Below are 19,910 nucleotides of genomic sequence, written 5' to 3' on the forward strand. Positions count from 1 at the left end.
AAGCACTGGCCTAACCATTGCTGCAAGGATATTTGTGGCTGATTAATAAACCAGAAGGCTGGTTTATTAAATCATCAGTCAATCAGCTGCAGCTATGACTGTTACATCAATGAAGGATGTATCTTCCACAATGGGAGAATGCAATCAGCTGGATTTAATCCAATCAGTCAAAGACTTTTAAGCAAGACAGATATAGGACCTTCACTTCTTCTTTAGCTAGCCAGCAAAGCATTTCCTGAGGAGTTCACTGGAGTTGACAGTTCGCTGCCTGAGGAGTTCATCGAACACCTTCACTGGAGTTGCCAGTTTGCTGCCTGCCCTACGGAATTTGGACTCATGCATCCCCACAGTCGCATGAGACACTTTTATGAAATCTTTTATTTAGATCTCTCTTGTTGATTCTGTTTCCCTAGAGAACCCTAACTAATACAGGAGTGCTACAGACAGATAGGAAAACAAAGGAGAGAGAGTTTTGAGAAGAGTGTAAAAATGAAGATACAGCAGATAGAAAGAGGGTGAAGATCAGGCATTTGATGCTGAAGGAGTACAGAATGTTCATCAGGATTGATTATATAGATCCAGAAATGGATGGCACAATACTGGGTTATGGTAGCACAATATTGTAAGTACACTGAACAAAGAAGACTGACTACAGTTGAAAGAGGAAGGTTAAGGGAATGTAGGAAACCAGAAGGAAAGATAAAAGATAAACACTAGGACAGTATAACTTAGTGAAACCTAGAGTGCTCAATGATTGTGATTAAATGTACAAATATAACAATGTTTTTACATGATGGAGAACAAATGAATGTCAACTTTGTGAGATGTTGAAAATGACATTTATCAGGGAAAAAATACAGTCAATGCAAACTAGAGTCTATAGTTAACAGTAACAATGTAACATGCTTCCATTAATTGTAACAAAGGCAATAGACTAAAGCTAAATGTTTATAAGAGGGTGATATAAGGGAGGGGTGTGGGATTCTTGGCATTGGTGTTGTTGTCTGACCTTTTTATTGTGCTTTATTTTAATTTTATTTTTTCTTTTATTGCTTTGCATTTGTCTTTTTTTTTTCTATTTTCCTTTTTTTCTTTTCTCTCCTCTTCCTTTCTTTTTGGAAGAAATGAAAAGGTCCTCATAAAGATAGTGGTGGTGAATGCATATGTGATTAGACCAGGAACCTTTGATTGCTTACTTAGGAGGGAATGCACGGTGTGTGCATAAAACTGTTTAAAAATAAATAAGAGGAATACAAGCATTGGAGAAAACGTGGAGAAAGGGATGTACCTAATCACTGTTGGTGCATCAGTGGAGGGTAGTGTGGTGGCTCCACAGGAAGTTAAGAATGGGCTGGCTCCACAGGAAGCTAAGAATATGGTCCTGCAACCATGTTATTGGGTATATACTTGGAAGAATTGAAAAGAAGAACAAGAATGGTCATTTGTTCAGTGGGATTATGGTGGCAGTATTTACGATTTGCAGTGGATAGAGGTGGTGTAAGGGTACATCGTCTGATGAATGGAATGGCAAACTGTGGTATATACATACAATGGAATACTGAGCAGCTACAAGAAGGAATGAAGTTGTAAGGTATGCAACTAGGTGAATGGACATTGAGGACAATATGTTGAGTGAGTAAACCAGAAAGGAAAAGACAAACATTATAATGCCTCACTGATATGCACTAACTATAAGGTGCAAACTCTGAGAACTGAATCTGAGAACACAGGTTATCCAGGGAAGGCTTAGTGTAAAGGTTCCTAGATTGTAAGCTCTTGCAGCAGTTATGTCTACTCCTGAGTTGTAATGGCTAGTTCTAAATTCTGAGATGCTGGGCTCTTTGTGTATAACCTGGTCAGTCTCTGGAACTTTGGGTATCTGCGTGACACCTGAGATTCACAGCCAGTATCCAGCAGCTATAATATCAGCATTACCCCATACAACAAATGTTAAAGAGTCTGAAAAAGAAATCAGACTTCAAGTAGCAATATGAATGAAATGGAATTGGTTTGGACTAAGGTAAATCAGACTAAAGGGTAAAGGACAATAATGATGGTGTTTAAAAACCTCAACTTCTGTGGGAGACCAAAGGAAGAGATATTTATTTGATATAAAACCTATATTTTTTGTAACACACTGTGTAATTTAACTTGTATAGTCAGTTTACTCAAACACCCTAATTACATGGAACTTTGAATAGGGAGTGAAATCTACTTGTTTGTACAAGTTAGTGTGAAGCCCCAATATATCCCAGAGTAATTTTGGCAGGGAATAAAAATGTATTTGCAAAGCCCCCTTGAGGTACTGGGGGAAATGTGGTAATATTAAACTTCCCCACATGGGGAATTACTGATATTCTCACAAGTATTGGGGACTACCAATTTAGAAAGCCCTCGATCTTAGGGCTTCCCCTTATGAAGTTTGTTACTGCAAAGGAGAGGCTAAGCTTCCCTAAAATTGTGCCTAAGAGTCACCCCCAGAGAACCTCTTTTGTTACTCAGATGTGGCCTCTCTCTCGCCAAGCCAACTCAGCAGGTAAACTCACTGCCCTACTCACTACATGCGACATGGCTCCCAGGGATATAAATCTCCCAGGCAACATGGGATATGACTCATGGGGATGACCTTGGTCCTGGCATTGTGGGATCAAGAAAAGTTTCAGTGGCTGACAAATCTCAAAAGGAGTCGAGGGGTTATTCTGGAGGTTATTCTTTTGTGTTATATAGATATCCATTTTTAGTTTTTAGTGTATTGATATAGCTAGAAGGAAATACCTGAAACTGATGAACTACAACCCTTGATTCTTGAAGATGATTGTATGACTATACAGTTTACACTGTGTGACCATGTGATTGTGAAAACCTTTTGGTTCCCATTCCCTTTACTCAGTGTATGGACAGGTGAGTAGAAAATGAGGACAAAAAGTAAATGAATTATAGCAAGGAATGTGCAATAAAGAATATTTCAGGTGCTCTTTTTTACTTTAATTTTTATTCTTATTTTTTTGTGTGTGGTAATGAAAATGTCCAAAATTTGACTGTGGTGATGAATGCACAACTATATAATGGTATTTTGAACAACTGATGTGCACTGGGGATGACTGTATGGTTTGTGAATATATCTCAATAAAATTTAATAAAAAAAGAAAGAAAAAAAAACAGCTAAAGCTACCATGTTTCCAAGAATATCTGCCTGAAGGGTCATAAATTCAATTAAGTGTGATAAACCAAAAAGAAATTTGGCATGTATAGTTGACATATAGTCTCCTATATCCTTATTTGCTTGGCATCACACAAACTGTGATGCTTTTTTTTTTCTTTAGCAATCTAATGATAAGGCTACAGTATGAGTATAGGCTGTTTTGCATCTTATTCAAATACGCCCATTAAGTTCTTAGTCTCCTTTTTGGTGGGGGATCCCAGAACAAAACTCTGATGCTTACTTTAAATTACTCTATTTACTCTAGAACGCTAACCCTTGAAGATTAATATTTGGAAGGGCCCACAAATTTTTCCTGTTTAATAGGCTTTTCCTTTGGAAGCAAAACATGAATAAGACAGGTACAACTGCTTCTGAATCATACCAATCAATATGAGGTCAATAGGAAAATTAGCTTCATACATTATGGACACAGGAAGGAGAAATGAAGTGTTTCTGTGGCAAGAGAATGAAAGAAAATTTTGATTTCTGGTAAGTAAAAACAAACTGTTTGGTGGCCAAGGTGAACAAGTATCAAAAAGAATTCACTTACCAGATTAACAACCATACAATAAAGGGATGATTTAGAAGGATCAAGCAATATAGGAAAACCAGATACAGCATCGACTATTAACTTCATTTAGTTCTCTGAAATCAACAGTTAATCACTATAGCCTTTCTGTTTTTCTAGATTTGCCACACCAGAGAATTAAAGGGAGAAATGGTAGTTTGCATTTCCTCTGGTTCCTCTAACTTCTTCATCACATTTAAGATTTATGTCCTCTTTCTAAAACTAAAGACTGTTTCATTCTCATCATTTTTGCTGGATGAAGTGTTTCAAAGGCGCCCATTTGACAGGTTTGGTTTTCAGTATCCTGCACTGTACCAAAAGTTCCCACCCACAACAGGCCCACACCCACAGGAATGGATTAAACGGCCTTTTCTGGGGCACCTACAACTTCAAACAAGCACAGAAGCTAGTCTCCAAAGTTTACAAAAGTTTCTACTGTATATGTCTTATGTCACATTCTTAAAAAGATAAAGCTATTGGGACAAAGAACATAGTCCTTGCTAGGTATTACAGATGTGGAGAGTAGGTTACCATAAAGGGGTAGCATGAAGGCATTTTGAGGATATGAAACTTTCAATAGCCTAATTAGGGTGGTGGATTGATGTGTTTAAGCATGTTTTAAAATTCACTGAAGTATACACAATGCTAAGATATACTATTTAAAATAAAAAAAATGTAAACAGTAACGTTTATGTACATTGCACTGTTCCATAGTTGACACATATATGCACACATTCATGATGCCTACACAGGTAATATTTTATTTATCTTATGTGTTCCCTCCCCTAGGCTGCACACTTTTTCTTTATGTTTACTTTAACCTGTCACCTAAAATATTATTGGGGTATAATTTGAGATTGATCATTTTAGGACCAATCTCTTGCCACCCATTTCCTCCTCCCCCTCCTCTCTCTCTCTCCCCTTTAATGTCTATTTCTCTGTATCTTTTCTTGCTTGTGTTTCTGTGTCTTTCTTCAATCCTCTCCCTCCATCTTCCTTCCTACTTTTTTTTTGCCTCTTTGTTTTTCTATCTTCATGTTTCCATTCCCCTCTTTCTGTCTTCTTTTTCACCTCTGTGTCTCTCTCTCGCAATAGATTCTGCTGTTGCCTAACCCCTAACCCTTCCTCTACACTTGACTAAGGCAGGGACCAATTCAGCCTGAGGGTATTCTCTGGCCACAGTAGGTCTCTTGGCCTATTGCCAAGAAGTGCTGTCAACCAGTGAAGGACAGGAGTTGGTGGATAAATACCCCAGCCTTCTCACCCCTTGGTGGGATAATTCTGAGTGTGTTCTACAGTTTCTCTGCAGCGCAGAGCGAGCAGCCAGCTTGAATCCCAATCAAGTTTGAGTTCTTCATTGTCTTCTTCCTCTTCCCAGTCTCATTTCCCAACTCCCTCACTTAATTCCTGGAACAACTTCACAAATGAACCCCTTCAACCAAATCCTTGACTCCTGGTCTGCTTTTGGAAGAAAACATACAAGCCACTCCCTCTCTCTCCGTATCTCTCTGTGTCTTTCTGTGTATGAGTGTGACCCTCTCCTTGTCTCTGTCTTTCTGTCTCTGTGTCTCCAGGTCTTTCAGTATTACTCTGTGTTTCCTCCTTGTCTCTCCCTTTCTGTCTCTCTACGTCCCTCGTCCACTGTCCTCATCTCTTTCCGTCGCTTTCTCCCTCCCTCTCCACCTCTTTCTTTGCTTAGGAGGCCATATTTTGGAAATGAGTCCTGCCATGGTTCTCCCCATCCTGAAGTCTCTTGGAGATCACAAGATAGTCTAAAGATCTATCCCAAATTAAGGTCGGCTCTAGCCTCGGAGTCCCGGCCTCCAGAAGACCCTTCTTTGAGAACTGACACAGAAGCCTGGTCCTGATAAGATGACCTTGGATAACACATGCTACTTTGGCTCACCCTTCCAGGAGGAGGCCCAGCAAGAGCTGAGCTGCCACTGCTTTCCAGGGAGATCCAGAGGCGAATCCCAGGGTGCATCGCGTGTCCTCAGGAAAACCGCGGGGATATCCGGGCGCTGCGCGCTGGGCCTGGGATTCGGGGCGGAGCCTGAGGCGGCGCGCGACTTGGGACATTCCGGTGAGTAGAGCAGGGACTCTGGCCTCTCCCGGCAGGGGCCGGGCAGGTCCGCGAATGGCCACGGCGGACTGGGCTCGGGTAAGCGGGGTTCCTCGCGTGGACGCCCTGATTCGGGCGGGGACGTGTCTTCGTGTTCCCGGCGGGCCTGCAGTCTGGCGGGGGTGGACGGGTAGGGCGGAGTCTGTACTCGCGTCAGGCTCTGCGTGTCGGGCCCGGGCTGTGGTTGGCGCCGGTGGTCGCGCAACGTCCAAGGGCTCAACGGTGGGCAGATCCTTTAGAAAGCCGAGCCCGGGCTGTGGCCGACCCCGGAGCGCGGCCGAACCTCGGAGACGGACGCCCGGGGTGTGGCGTCGGACGAGCTAGGGGAGGAATAGAAATGGAGGCCGGAAATGTGTTTTACTTCTCAGCTACAGATTTATATGATAGAGTTACTTAATTCAGAACAAAATTTTGGAAAAATATGTGAATTTGAATGGCCGAAATGATAGACGGCGGCAGATTAGATGTCAGAGCGTTGCCGCTAACATGATACAGTTTGTATTGGGTATAAGGAGTGGATGTACGATGAAATAGAGGAGGATATAAAAACCTAAATAGTGTACACACTATTTGATTATTTAGTGTTTTGTTGAAGAATGCGGAAGTTGAAGTTTCTAGGGAGTGGCCATGATTTTTTATTTCTTCATTAATGTGTTTATATATTTTATAAAATTTTAATATTGAGCATTTTTACAGCTTATTAACGAATTAATGAGGTCATAAATTTTTTAAAAAACAGTCTTATGAAAACTATGATTTCCTAAGATTAAATGTACAAAAGTCCAACAGCTTTATTGAGAAAATTATAAAATAATGGGAGATACACCATGCCCATAGATAGGAAGACTAAATATACTAAAAATGATACTTTTCCTCCTAGTTAATATGTAAATTTACTAGGGGTTTCATCAACATCATAATCAAATTTTTATGAATTTAGATTAACATAATTTAAAGCTCATTTGGGAAAAATAAAAGTCAAAAAGTGAGTAAAGTGATCTGAAAAAAAGAAAAAGAAGGGGAAATTGCCACACCAAAAAGAAGACTTAGTATAAATCTCTAGAATTAATGCGGTGTTTTATGCAGGGATAGTCAGATAGGGTAGTGGAAACAGATACGAGGTCACAGGGACTTTGGTAAACAACTGGGATGGCCTTACAAATTAAAAGACAAAGAATAGACTGTTCAAAAATGATGTTGGTGAACTAGTATGACATTTGTACCAAGAGTTAAGATTGGTGTATGGGGGGGAGTACCTATTACAAGCTACAGACTATGTTTAACAGTAGTATGTTAATATCTTCTCATCAGCGGTAACAGGTGTACCACACCAATATACAAATACACAATCAGTAATGGGGGTGGGGGGAGATAAGGAATATGGCCTGTTTGGGGTTTTCTTTTTTTATGTGTATTTGTTAGTTTTCTTTTTGAGCAATGAAAATGGTTTAAAATTGAATGGGATGATGAATGCACAACTAGGTGATGACACTGTGAGACACTGTATACTTTGGATGGATTATATGATATGTGAATATATCAATTAAATTTGCAAAAAAAAAAATGATGTTGGCACAATTGAGTTTCCATATGGAAAAAAAGTTAAGGTAGATCACTATAACATTTAAAAATTACATTCTAGGTAAATTTAAAATCTAAATCTAAAAACTAAAATTTCAACTTTTAGAAGAGCACATAACATACCTTTCTGACCTCAGTGTAGAAAATAATTTCTTTCAACAAGACACAAAAAAGTAAAAAGACCTAAGAAAAGATTGATATAGTTGCATCAAAATTGAAATTTTCTGTGCAATATAAGATAGCATAAATATAATGGAAAGAGAGCCACGGTCTAAGAGAAATTACTTGCAACCTATATAGTCAACCATTAATATAGAAATTATATAAAGAAATCATACAAATGAAAAGGTGAAGCAGCCCAATTAAAAAAAATACACAAAAGATATGAACAGGCAATTCACAGAACTTAAAATACAGATGGCCAATGAATGTAAAAAAATCAGTTAAGAAATTGTGACATCAGACAATGGAACACTGTATTAAATTAAAATAAATTAGTTCTCTGTGTATCAACATGGATAGATCTCAAAAACAATATTAAGTGAAAAAGCAAGTGGCAGAATAATAAAGCACGTATGTTTAAAAGAAACAAGGCAAGAATATATATTGTTTGTGACTGCAGATATGTTTATTAACAGATTACAGTCATCAACTGAGAAGATACTCACCACATTCATAATGAAGTTTGCCTTTGGGAAGGTAGGAGAATAGGCCCGAGTATAAACCGAATTGAAGAAAGGGACCAAGAGGACTTCAGTTTCATCTGTCTAATTCAATTTATTTTTTAATATTAAATGGAACGTTGAAGCAAAAATCTTATATTGTTAAATCAGTGCACAAGTATGCTTGTACAAGAATACTTGTTATAATATCCTCTGTATCTTTTAAACTTCTGAAATCTGAAAAAGAAACTAATAAACTATGAAGTTTTTTGACAATTAAAAAGGAAGGAATTTAATTAGAAAAAAGGACAGAAGCAATACATATAACCAAGAAATAAAAACGGATAATGAGTTCTTAACAAAGAAATAATAAAAGCTACTCAGTTCTGCTGTAACAGTTATAAGCATTAATGAAAATCACAATGCTATGCAAATTGTGCAACAAAAACCACAGAGCTTGTGTGAAAAATGTGGTTAGGATATAACACTCAAAACTGTATTCGGTGGTGCATGAAAAAATAAGATAGGAACCTAAAAAAGACTGTAGTGCTGTTTACACATGTTAAATGGTTAGGCAATACATAAATACAATAGATATGATACTTTGCCATTAAAGAGACTTGAACTTTGCTTGTGGAAGTGGGCAGAAAAAGGATTCTAAGGTATTTTGAAGTGGTAGAAGGTTATCTGAAATCAGAAAGTTGTAATACCAGATGTAGATGGGTAAGGCTCATATGACGCAAGGTAAACTGCAATAGCTGGTAGATGTTTGAAGGCTGTGCATGTGTGCATTTTGTTTTATCCTACATGGCTCAGTGTAGCTGGGTGCCATTTTCTGCATCTACCTGGAGCAATTTTTCAACTTTAGCACTGTTGACTTTTTGGACCAGAAAATTCTTTGTTTGAGGAGACTATCCTGTGTGTTGCAGGATGGTTAGCAATATCCCTGGGGTTCTACCCAGTAGATTCCAGCGGCACCCCACTCGCCAGTCACGACAATCAGAAATTTGTCAAGACGTTGCCAGATATCCCCCCGGGGGCAAAAGTGCCCCAGTAGTGTTTCTCATAGACAAAATCACACCTAATCAAAAGGGATTTTATGTTATGTTCAAATTGTTCCCTAATCAGTCAATGACAGAGGGAGAAATTCATGTTTTCAAAATAAGCATTATAGCAGAATTGTCTGTATTTCATTAAACTTAAAATAATGAATCTGATTTCATTGTAAAAGAATCAGTTTCATATTTAATGAAAAAGATGCATATAGATTAAAAGTATGAAACAAAATATACTTTACTAACCATATAAAATAAACATGTAGCAAGCACAATTGGAGGTAAACCTGACTTTAAAGAAAACAATTCATTAAAAGGTTGATGTACACTTAATGTATGAGTGTTTAAAATGAAGGGGTGTAAATAGTGTATATACTTCTAATTGTGAACCTCAGAGTTTTCAATTTATCCAACTCATAGAAATAATAAAATGTTAAAAAATTCAATATATTTCACATTTTTATATTTTTTCTGATACAGTTTAGAAAAAGCAATGAAATTTAAAATCATTTCCCAATAAACTCTTGGTATCATAGAAACAGGCAGAATCTCAATTAATCATTAAAAGGAAACCAGCAAACATTATGTTTAAAGGGAAGCAATTAGAAACATTCTCATTAGAGTAAATAAGATGGAGATGCCTGCTACCATCACTGCTATTATTCAACATTATTCCAGCCAATGCAACAAGATAAGAAAAATAAGAAATAATAGGCTTTTGTAGTTAAAATAGAGAAGTGTCATTTGCAGATTTCATTTTATACATAGAATGTTTAAGACAATCAACTGCAAGTTTTAGCCAATAAGTACTTGATAAAATAAACATACCAATATCAAAATAAACATATCTGCAGCTTTCATAATTAGAAATTTTAATAAAGACAAAAAACAAGCCCTCTATCATAGCAGCAAGGAAAACTGTAAAATACCTAGGAATGACCTATCAGGAATTATTAAAATCTATTTGAATAAAACTATAAATTTTACTAAAGCACATAAAAATATCGAAATGAATGAAAGAGATATACCAAGTTTCTGGGTGGGGAGATCCCATATTTTAGGGATCCCATTCTCCCAAAATTAACCAATAAATTCAATGTAGTCCTATCAGAATCCCAGTATAATTTGCCAGGTAATTTCAGGTAAAGATGATGGGGATGGCCATGTTCTCACAGATAGTGAAACATTTTATAAAACTATAGGAATTAGTGACTATTGGGGGAGGAATGGATATATTCATCAATGGAACAAAATATACCTGAGTATAAATGGGAATCTAGTTTATAAAAATACAATGCCATGTCAATGTAAAACAGACAATTCAAACAGGTTTTGTGACAATTGAACATCCATTTGTAAAAGAACTATGTTTCTTCCTCATATGATATACAGAAATAAGTTCCAGATGGAATAAAAAGCTCATTCTAGTAAGCAAAACTATAAACTGTTATCAAAAATTCAGGAGACTTATCCTTTATAATCTTAGAATGAGAAAAGCCTTCCAAATCAAGACACAATCCCTGAAGCCATAAAAAGAGTTTCTAATACATGCAATAGCATAAGAGATGAAAGCAACATTTCCTGAGAAAAGAAAGGGGGAATTATCTTTACTTGAGAAGTATATGATTGTATCCCACCAAAATCTTAATACTATTAAGATTGATAAGCAAATATGATGGATGATATGGATATAAAATAAGTTAAAAAAATCAATATATTTATTCAATACTAGTAATACTAGTTTGAACTGACAGTACCATTTACTAATTCTTACAAAAGTGACAGGATAACAGAAATAAGTTTTAAAAATTCAAAACATTTATGAGGAAAATCACTAAATTTATTAAAGAATAGGAAGCAAGACCTAAATAAATGGGGTGATGGACCCTGTTCTTATATAAGATTAATCTTTCCTAGATACATATATAAATTCAGTTCAGAAATGAATCTCAAAGCACATTTTTTACTGGACAAAATGATTTTGAAATTTATAAAAAAGAATAAATATTCCACAATATTGACAACAATACTTTGGAAAAGAAGGGGTGGGAGAACTTGCCCTCCAGGTGTTACAACATTGCATACACAAAAAGTACAGACATAAAATTTTTACTGCCTAACCAGGGTAAGAAACAGATGAAGAAGGGCTGAGTAAATCTGAACAATTAAACATGGGCCACTGTAAATTTCCAAAATAAGTTGGACCCAGCATCAATAAAGAGCCTAACAAAACCAACCATCAGTAAAACCCTAGTCAAGATGTTTCTTTGATTTGCAGATACCATGATCCTATAAATAGAAAATCCCAAAACATCTACAACAAAGCTACTAGAGACAACAAATTGAGCGAAGTGACAGAATACACAATTAACATGCAAAACTGTTTCTATACATTAGTATGAGCATCCAAGGAGGAAATCAAGAAAAAAAATATCCATTTACATTAGTAGCTGTTTTGGTTTGCTAAAGCTGCCATTATGCAAAATAACAGAAATGGATTGGCTTTTATAAAGGGGATTTATTAAGTTGCAAATTTACAGTTCTAAAATCATGGAAGTGTCCAAACTAAGGCATCAGGAAGAAGATACCTTCACTGAAAAAAGGCCAGTGGTATCTGGAACACTTCTGTCAGCTAGGAAGGCATGTGGCTGGTGGCTACTGGTCCTTTTCTCCCAGGTTCTGCAAAATGGCCTTCTCCAAAATGTCTCTGGGCTTCTGTCTCTCTTAGCTTCTCTCTCTCAGCTCCTGTGCATCCTTGATTGTTCTCCCAGGGCATTTCTCTCTAAGCATCTGGAGGACCTCTTTTAGCTTCTCCAGGGCAAACTCTGGGCTTCATCTCTTAGTTTAGCATCTCAAATCATTTTTCTGTCTGCATCTCCAAGCGTATAGGTCTGTGGAGTCTCTCAGCTCTCTTAAGGACTCCAGTAAACTAATCAGAGACCCACCTTGAATGGCTGGAGTCACACCTCCATGGAAATAATCTCATCAAAAGGTTTCACCAACAGTTGGCTGGGTCATAACTCCATGGAAACAACCTAATCAAAAGGTCCACCCGTAATAAGTCTGCACTCACAAGATTGGCTTTTGTGGGGGACATAATAGATTAAAACCGGCACAGTAACTAAAAGAATCAAATATCTAGGAGTAAATTTAACCAAGGGTGTAAAGGACTTAAACATGAAAAACTACAAAACTTTGCTAAGAGAAATCAAAGAAGATCAAAATAAATGGAAGGACATTCCATGCTCATGGATTGGAACACTAAATAATGTTAAATTGTCAATTTTACCAAAATTGATTTACAGATTTGATGCAATCCCAATCATAATTACAACAGATACTTTGCAGAAATTGAAAAGCCAATTACCAGATTAATTTGGAAGAGTAAGGGGCTCCGAATAGCCAAACCATCTTGAAAGAGAGGAACAAAGTTGGAGGATTCATACTTCCTGACTCTAATGTGGTCACCACAGCATGGTACTGGCATAAGGATAGACATAAAAACCAATGGAATGGAATTGAGAGTTCAGAAAAGTCCCTCACATCTATGGCCAATTGATTTTTGACAAGGTTGCCATGTCTACTCAGTTGGGAAAGAATAGTCTCCTCAAATAATGTTGCTTATAAAACTGAATATACATATGTAAAACAATGAAAGAGGACCCCTATCTCACACTGTATACAAAAATTAACCCAAAATGGTCAAAGTCCTAAATATAAGAACCATGAATATAAAGCTCCTAGAACAAAATGAAGGGGGGAATCTTCTTTATCTTGTCTTTGGCAATGGCATCTTAGACTTTATACCCAAAGCACAAGCTACATAGGAAAAAACAGATAAATGGGAAGTCATCAAAATTAAAAACTTTTGTGCATCAAAGGACTTTATTACGAAAATGAAAAGATAACATAATGAGGGAAAATACTTGGAAACTGTATATCCAATACAGTTTTAATATCCAGAATATATAACAATATCCTACAACTCAACAATAAAAAGACCAACAACCCAATTAAAAAATGGGCCAAAGACTTAAAAAGACATTTATCCAAAGAGGAAAGACAAATGGCTAAAAAGTACATGATAAGATGCTCAACATCACTAGCTATGAGAGAAATGCAAATCAAAACCACAGTGAGCTAACATTTCACACCATCTAGAATGGCTACTGCTAATAAAACAGAAAATTACTAATCTTGGAGAGGATGAGGAGAAATAGGAACACTCATTCATTGCTTGTGGGAATGTAAAATGCAGCTGCTGTGGAAGACAGTTTGGTAGTTCCTCAGAGTGCTACGTATATAATGACTATATGACCCCACAGTCACAGTCCCTCTACTAAGTATATACCCAGAAGAACTGAAAGCCCGGACTCTAACAGATATGTGCACATTGATGTTTACAGCAGCATATTCACAGTTGCCAAAAATAGAAGCAACCCAAGTGTCCATCAGCTGATGAACGGATAAACAAAACGTGGTATATACATACAATGGAATATTATTTAGCATTAAAAAGGAATGAAGTTCTGGTTCATGTGACAACATGGATGAATCTTGAAGACATCTTGAGTAATGTAAGCCATGCTGATAAGGAAAATTTTGTATGATCTCACTGATTAGGAAATCTTAGAATAAGCAAACTCATAAAGTTAGGATCTAGAATATAGGTTACGTGGTGCTGGGTTGGGGGTAGGGAATGGGGAGTTAATGCTCAATTTGTGTAGAATTTCTATTTACATTAGTTGTAAAGTTTTGGAAATAAATGGTGGTTTTGATTGGAGAACATTTGAATGTAATTTATAGCACTGAATTATATATGTGAATGTGGTTAAAGGGGGAAATTTTATCTCATATATATATTACTAGAATAAAAATTAAAAGATAAAACATAGGACTCTGTGATGACTTGAAGCTGTATGTACCTGAGAAAAGATTATGTTTTTAAAGCTAGTCCATTCCTGTGGCCGTGAACCCATTGTAACTGTGATCTCTTGGTCAGTAGGAGCTTAACAATAAGTTGAGTTGTGATCCACCTCATTCAGGGTGGGCCTTAATCCTCTTACTGGATTCTTTTGTAAGTGGATAAAAGACACAGAAAAAAGTCCCAGAGAGGAAGCCACTGAAGCCAGAAGCTGAAAGCAACGAAACCTGGGAGTGAGGGGAGAGACCTGTAGACTTCACCATGTACTTGTCTATGAGACAGAGGAGCTGATGATTGATACTAACTGGACATTTTAACAATTTGGACATTTTAACAATCTCTGAATTGTAAATTTGTATGTTAATAATCCCCATTGTAAAAGCCAACCCATTTTTGGTATATTGAATTTCGTCAGATTTAGCAAACTAAAATTGACTCTACAACATAGTGAACCTTATTTTAAACAATGGACTGTAGGTAATAGTACAATTATAAAAATGTTCTTTCATGAATTATAACAAATGTACCACACTAATGCAAAGTGTTAATCATAGGGTATTATATTGGAAAAAAATACACACTAATGTAAACTATGCTTATTAACTATAGTTAAGACTGCAAGTATAACATTCTTTTATCAGTTGGAACAAAGGTACTACACTAGAGCCAAAGTGTTAATAATGGGAGGGAGGGTTGCTTATGGGAAGTGTATGTTCTACCTGATTTTTCTATAGACCTACATTTTTCTAATAAAAAAAAAATTTTAATAAAAGAAATAGAGAAATCTTTCAAGCCCCACCAGCAGGTGTGGCTGCCTAAGCTGTAGTATATCCACCCAAGGAATTTAATGCAAATTAACAAAAAAAGTAGTTTCCTCTATTGACCATGGCATATTAAGTGAGTGAAATTCATACACACACACACACAAAGGAAAATAAACCCATACTATAGATATGTATATGTAGTTTGAATGAGCATGAAAAAACACATGGAGGGGGATGCAGTGATTAACAAAGAACTATATGACTGAGTGGGGAAAGGAATAGTTTCCCAAAGAGGAGACAGTTGAACAGGTCAAAACAGTGTCTACCTCAAAAGTCTTTTAAACTAATGATGACAAGAAGCTGGAAGTCATTTTGAAGCAATCATGATTCTATATGTATTATGTTTATAATTTCAGGTACCTATTACTTTTGAGGATGTTGCCATTTATTTCACGGAGCAGGAATGGCAGAATCTAGAGGCGTGGCAGAAGAAGCTTTACCAGCATGTAATGAGAACCAATTATGAGACTCTTATTTCTCTAGGTAAGAAATATTCAACTTTGTGTAAGTTATAGATTCTTTAAGAGGTCTCAGTTGCTTGATCCTCTTATGTCAGGTAGCAAGATTTCTCACAGTTACCCAGAAAGTTATTTTTACCCCCATATTCTTTTGTTAATACACATTCTGAAAGCATGCCTAGTCCTTACTCAAGGGTAGATATTGTTATATGAGAATATTTGAAACAGCATATAATTAATGTAAGGTGTTTAGAGGTGACTAAATAAACACATGCCAGGGCTTTTAGTCACTATATATGCTCAGATTGCTGTGGTTTTCCACATAGGAACATGCCTAGCTCATCTCCATAAGCCTACCTCTCATCTTTTACAATGAAGTCTCTATACCGCAGAAAGCTCATGTTATTCTTTCCTGGAATGAGATTTTGGAAAACTTATAATAAGCTGTTTGTGGCTATCTCTAAGTGGTTATAGTAACAGATGTTCTTTTAAGTCCTTTTGCCTACCTGGTCTTTATACTTGTCTTTATCTTCACTTATTTATCAAATGTTATACTCTCCTAGTGAGATTACAAATTAGTACAACCACTTTGCAGAGCAATCTGGTAACATATAGTAAGGTCAAAGACACATTTGCCCTGTGACCCAGCAGTTCACTTGGAGAAATATAAAGTTTTGTGCTTATGCTTATTGAGGCATGTCAACAAACACAAAAAAGACAAAATAAGCTATCATATATTCGTATAAGACTACTCTCAGATGAATGAACTTGAGTTATTTGCTTCAAAATGGAAAAATTTTGAAAACAGAATTTAAAGTGAAAAAAACAATTTGATGCCAAATGGTTTGTGCAGACTGTAAAACCAGCATATGGTATTTTCTTTCTTTACTCATATATGTGTATCTTAAAAATGAAAACATGCATGGGAATGTTCACTACCCAAATCAGGGTAGTGATTATCTCTGCAGAGGGGCACACAAGGACTTAAGCTAGGCCTGTAATGTTTCATATCTTTAAAATAATCTGAAGCAAGTATGTCAACATGGTAAGATTTGACAAATTTAGGTGAAACCCAGGTTTTTGTATAATATTCTTATTTTCCTCTGTGCTAGGAATATTTTTAATAAAGCATTGTTTTTTGAAATTCTTCTGACTGAATTTTTATGTCAGCCAACTTGCTTTGAAGTTGAAACCCTAAAACTGGCTGTTAATATGTTACTCTTAAGAATATTTGTGGGAGAGGGGAGACAGAGGTATGCATAAGCAAGCATGAAGTTTTTCATTGCTTTGTTACTGATAGCTAGAATTCAATACATATAGTTAAAAATTCAAAGTGACCAAACTCGCCAACATTTATTGATTGATTAATTTATTCTAATAGAATACTATCATGCATTAAAAACAAGTGGGAACACTAGCAAGATGAGAAACTGTATATTTGATTTATATGAAATATAATAAAATTGCTTTGTTCTTTTTCAGATTATAAAAGGAATTCATGCTTAATAAAACAAAATAGGTAAATAGATAAGGCATATAAAAAGAAAGAGAAAATTTCTCATAATTCCTCCCCAGAGATAACCACCATTAGTATATTCATTAGTATATGTTATGAGTATATACCATAACATATATAGTAAAATTTATATGACTTAATTTTTATATAGTAAAATAGACTGGAGAGAATATATAAAAGATGTACTCATTATTTTATTAATATGGTGAGGCTAGTTTTGTCCCTTTTGCCGAAATTTTCTAAAATTGATATTTTAATAAAAATAAATGTTTGTAACACCTTTATTGAGCTGTATCTCACATGCCATATAATTAAGCAATTCAAAACGTAGAATTCAGTGGATTTTTGTATATGAACAGAGTCTGCAGCTGTCACCACTAGCTAATTTCATCACATCTTCATTACTCCAAAAAGAAACCTTGTACCCATTAGCAGTCACTCCTCATTTCCCCCTTGCTCCCCACCCCTGCAATTATTAATCTCCTTTATGTGTCTATGAACTCACCTATTCTAGGCATTTCATATAATTGACATTATATAATGCGTGGCCTTTTGTGATTGGTTTTGTTAGATAAATGGAGACCATGACAAAATCAAAACAATACAACTGGCCTAACGGGTCCAGATAAACTATGAAGTACTGTTATGGTGTATAGTCAGTTTTATCCCTGTTTATATAAACCTATAACCCACTATTTTTTGACATCTCTTCTCATATGTTGCCCCAGGAGTGAATTTTGTGGAATTTAGAAACAACTCAGTGTGCTTTAAATATAGTGCTCAAGGAAACCAAATTATTCTGACTTCTCTGTGCAGATGATAGAATTCCCAAACCGGAACTAATATCCTGGTTTGAACAAGGGGGACGACCCTTCAGAAATTGGGAAGAATCACAGACATCAGAAAACAAAATTTGTTCTTCTGCTAACTGGTCTTTGCATTTTGACCCAGTTATTGAGGGGCAGCTGTTTGGGGGTAAGTATTAAGAAATGAGGGCCATGACCTTATTCCAGAGAAAGGCAGTAAGCGCAGTTGTTGGAATGGATTCTGGAGCTTCTTCTGGGTGACCAGGGGCAAGTTATTCAGTAACTCTTGGTATTTCAATTTCTTGGTATTTCAATTTCTTGATCTATAAAATGAAAACAATAAAAGTACCTGCATTGTAGGATTGCCATGAGGATAAATGGGTTTATGGATGTAAATTGTTGAAATCATACATGCACACAGTAAGAGCTCAGTAAATGTAAGGTATTATTACAAATTGAGAAAAGATCAAACTGGTTATACAGAGCCTTGTGACCAAAATGACTTCAACTCTATATGAATACTTAATATATGGCCCACCTCTTTTGTTGCTTCCATAATGGGAGAATCTCAGATTTTTGGATAGTTAAAGGTAAGTAATAAAGTAGAGAATGAGAAAGCCAAATGGCATCATCATTCCAAGAAATTATTATTGTAAGATATGTCTGTTCAATTTAGTTTCAGCAGACTGTCACCAGATTGCTTTTGGTCATGAAATGTAACCACACTAATATGTATATGATTGTGTAGCTAAGTGAAAGTGATGGCTGATTTCCAGGCCATCATTGGTTCCTGTTATTGCTCACTTAACTGGTGACATAAATCCTTATGATACGATAGCCTTAACAGTAATACTGACTGAAATTTTTTTTCAATTTCAGGAAGTCAAAAAGCTGTACATTCAGAAGACATTAAGTGCCATTTCCAATTAGTCCCTCAGCAGGATATCCATTTTGGACAGAGGCCCTTCCAATATACTGACCGTGAAAAGAGATTTCACTTGAAGAACAAGCCAAAAGCCCAACCACGCAGATACATCAGAAAGAAGCGATTTTCTTGCAGTGAATGTGGCCAAGCCTTCATCTACCCTTGTGCACTCCGTGATCACATGAGAGTGCACAGTGGGGAGAAGCCTTTCCAATGCCCCGACTGTAACAAGTGCTTCAGCCTAAAGGGCACTCTGAAGAATCACCAGTACATTCACCGCAAGGAGAAGGGGTTGTGTTGTGGGAAGTGTGGCAAGCGTTTCATTTTTAAGTGTCAACTTGATGACCACATCACAGTGCACAGAAAGTCCCCTAGTGCTCCAAATGAGCCTGATATTAAGAAAAGGCTTAGCCGACCATATGTAATGGTAGAGGATGATTGGAGTTGAGGTAGAGTACGACATCCAAAGATGGAATAGAACTTGTATTGCCTGAGAATTCACAACAGTACCCAAACCCATGGCAGACAGATTTTAGGAACAGGGGCCCATTTTCAAGCAAGAATGAAAACCACAAAGAATTTTCTCTTTTAAACAATGAATTATATTTCCTATCCATTGATAAAAAGACATTTATGCTCTTTCTACCCTCTTAAGTGGTAATTTTCCCACAAATGCTAAGCCAGCTCTGAAATTCCAGCTTGCATTAAGACAGAAGGAAATCCCTTCAGTACCAAAATTGAAGAGATGAGTATGGCGGTTAAATGTCATTTCTACTTCCTCCCCACTCCTCCCATACTGTGATGCTAAACTGTGGGTAAAAATCTATTCATTTTCATTGCAGGTGCTGATGTAATAGTGGCTGTTGGTTTTGATTGGTTTATTTTGAAACTGATAGCAATAAAATAATTTTTCTGAATTTTAGTTTGTCTGTTTATGTGAATGCTGAAGTTTCACAGCAGGTTCCAAAGTGCCTTTGCATAGTTTCACCTGAGGAAAATCTGACAAAAAAAAAATTTAGTTAATCTGAGATCAACAGACAAAAAACTGCAGGTGCTAAGAAGTTTGGAACTAGAACTTGGACAAGAGATTGTGACAGCAGATATGGATATGCGAGTTCTAGAATACAGATGCTATTTGAAGCTGAGAGAGTGAATGAAATTCCCAAGAGTAAATATCTAAGCAGACAACTGAAAGCTGAGTCAAGACAAAATAATGAAGATAAATGGCTTTATCACAGAGTATTACAGGAAACAACAGCATAACATG

At 36.4% G+C, this 19,910-nt stretch overlaps 1 protein-coding gene across 1 annotated transcript; it reads left to right on the forward strand.

The window, feature by feature from the left end:
* Positions 1-5,856: 5,856 nt before the first annotated feature.
* On the forward strand, positions 5,857-19,560 carry LOC119533946 (zinc finger protein 786-like). The gene is made up of 4 exons (XM_037835915.1): positions 5,857-5,931; positions 15,295-15,421; positions 17,729-17,887; positions 18,598-19,560. The coding sequence occupies exons 1-4, from the start codon at positions 5,908-5,910 to the stop codon at positions 19,089-19,091; spliced, it is 804 nt and encodes a 267-aa protein (XP_037691843.1). The 5' UTR covers positions 5,857-5,907; the 3' UTR covers positions 19,092-19,560.
* The last annotated feature ends 350 nt before the right edge of the window (positions 19,561-19,910 follow it).

This window comes from Choloepus didactylus, chromosome 5 (assembly GCF_015220235.1).
Source record: "Choloepus didactylus isolate mChoDid1 chromosome 5, mChoDid1.pri, whole genome shotgun sequence".
Taxonomy (NCBI): Eukaryota; Metazoa; Chordata; class Mammalia; order Pilosa; family Megalonychidae; genus Choloepus; species Choloepus didactylus.

Bases quoted from the DNA above. Each gene is read 5' to 3' on its own strand.
- LOC119533946 (XM_037835915.1), top strand. From the start codon at position 5,908: ATGGCCACGGCGGACTGGGCTCGG. The intron at 15,422-17,728 runs GTAAGAAATATT...TTCTCTGTGCAG, and splicing joins TGAGACTCTTATTTCTCTAG to ATGATAGAATTCCCAAACCG. The intron at 17,888-18,597 runs GTAAGTATTAAG...TTTCAATTTCAG, and splicing joins TGAGGGGCAGCTGTTTGGGG to GAAGTCAAAAAGCTGTACAT.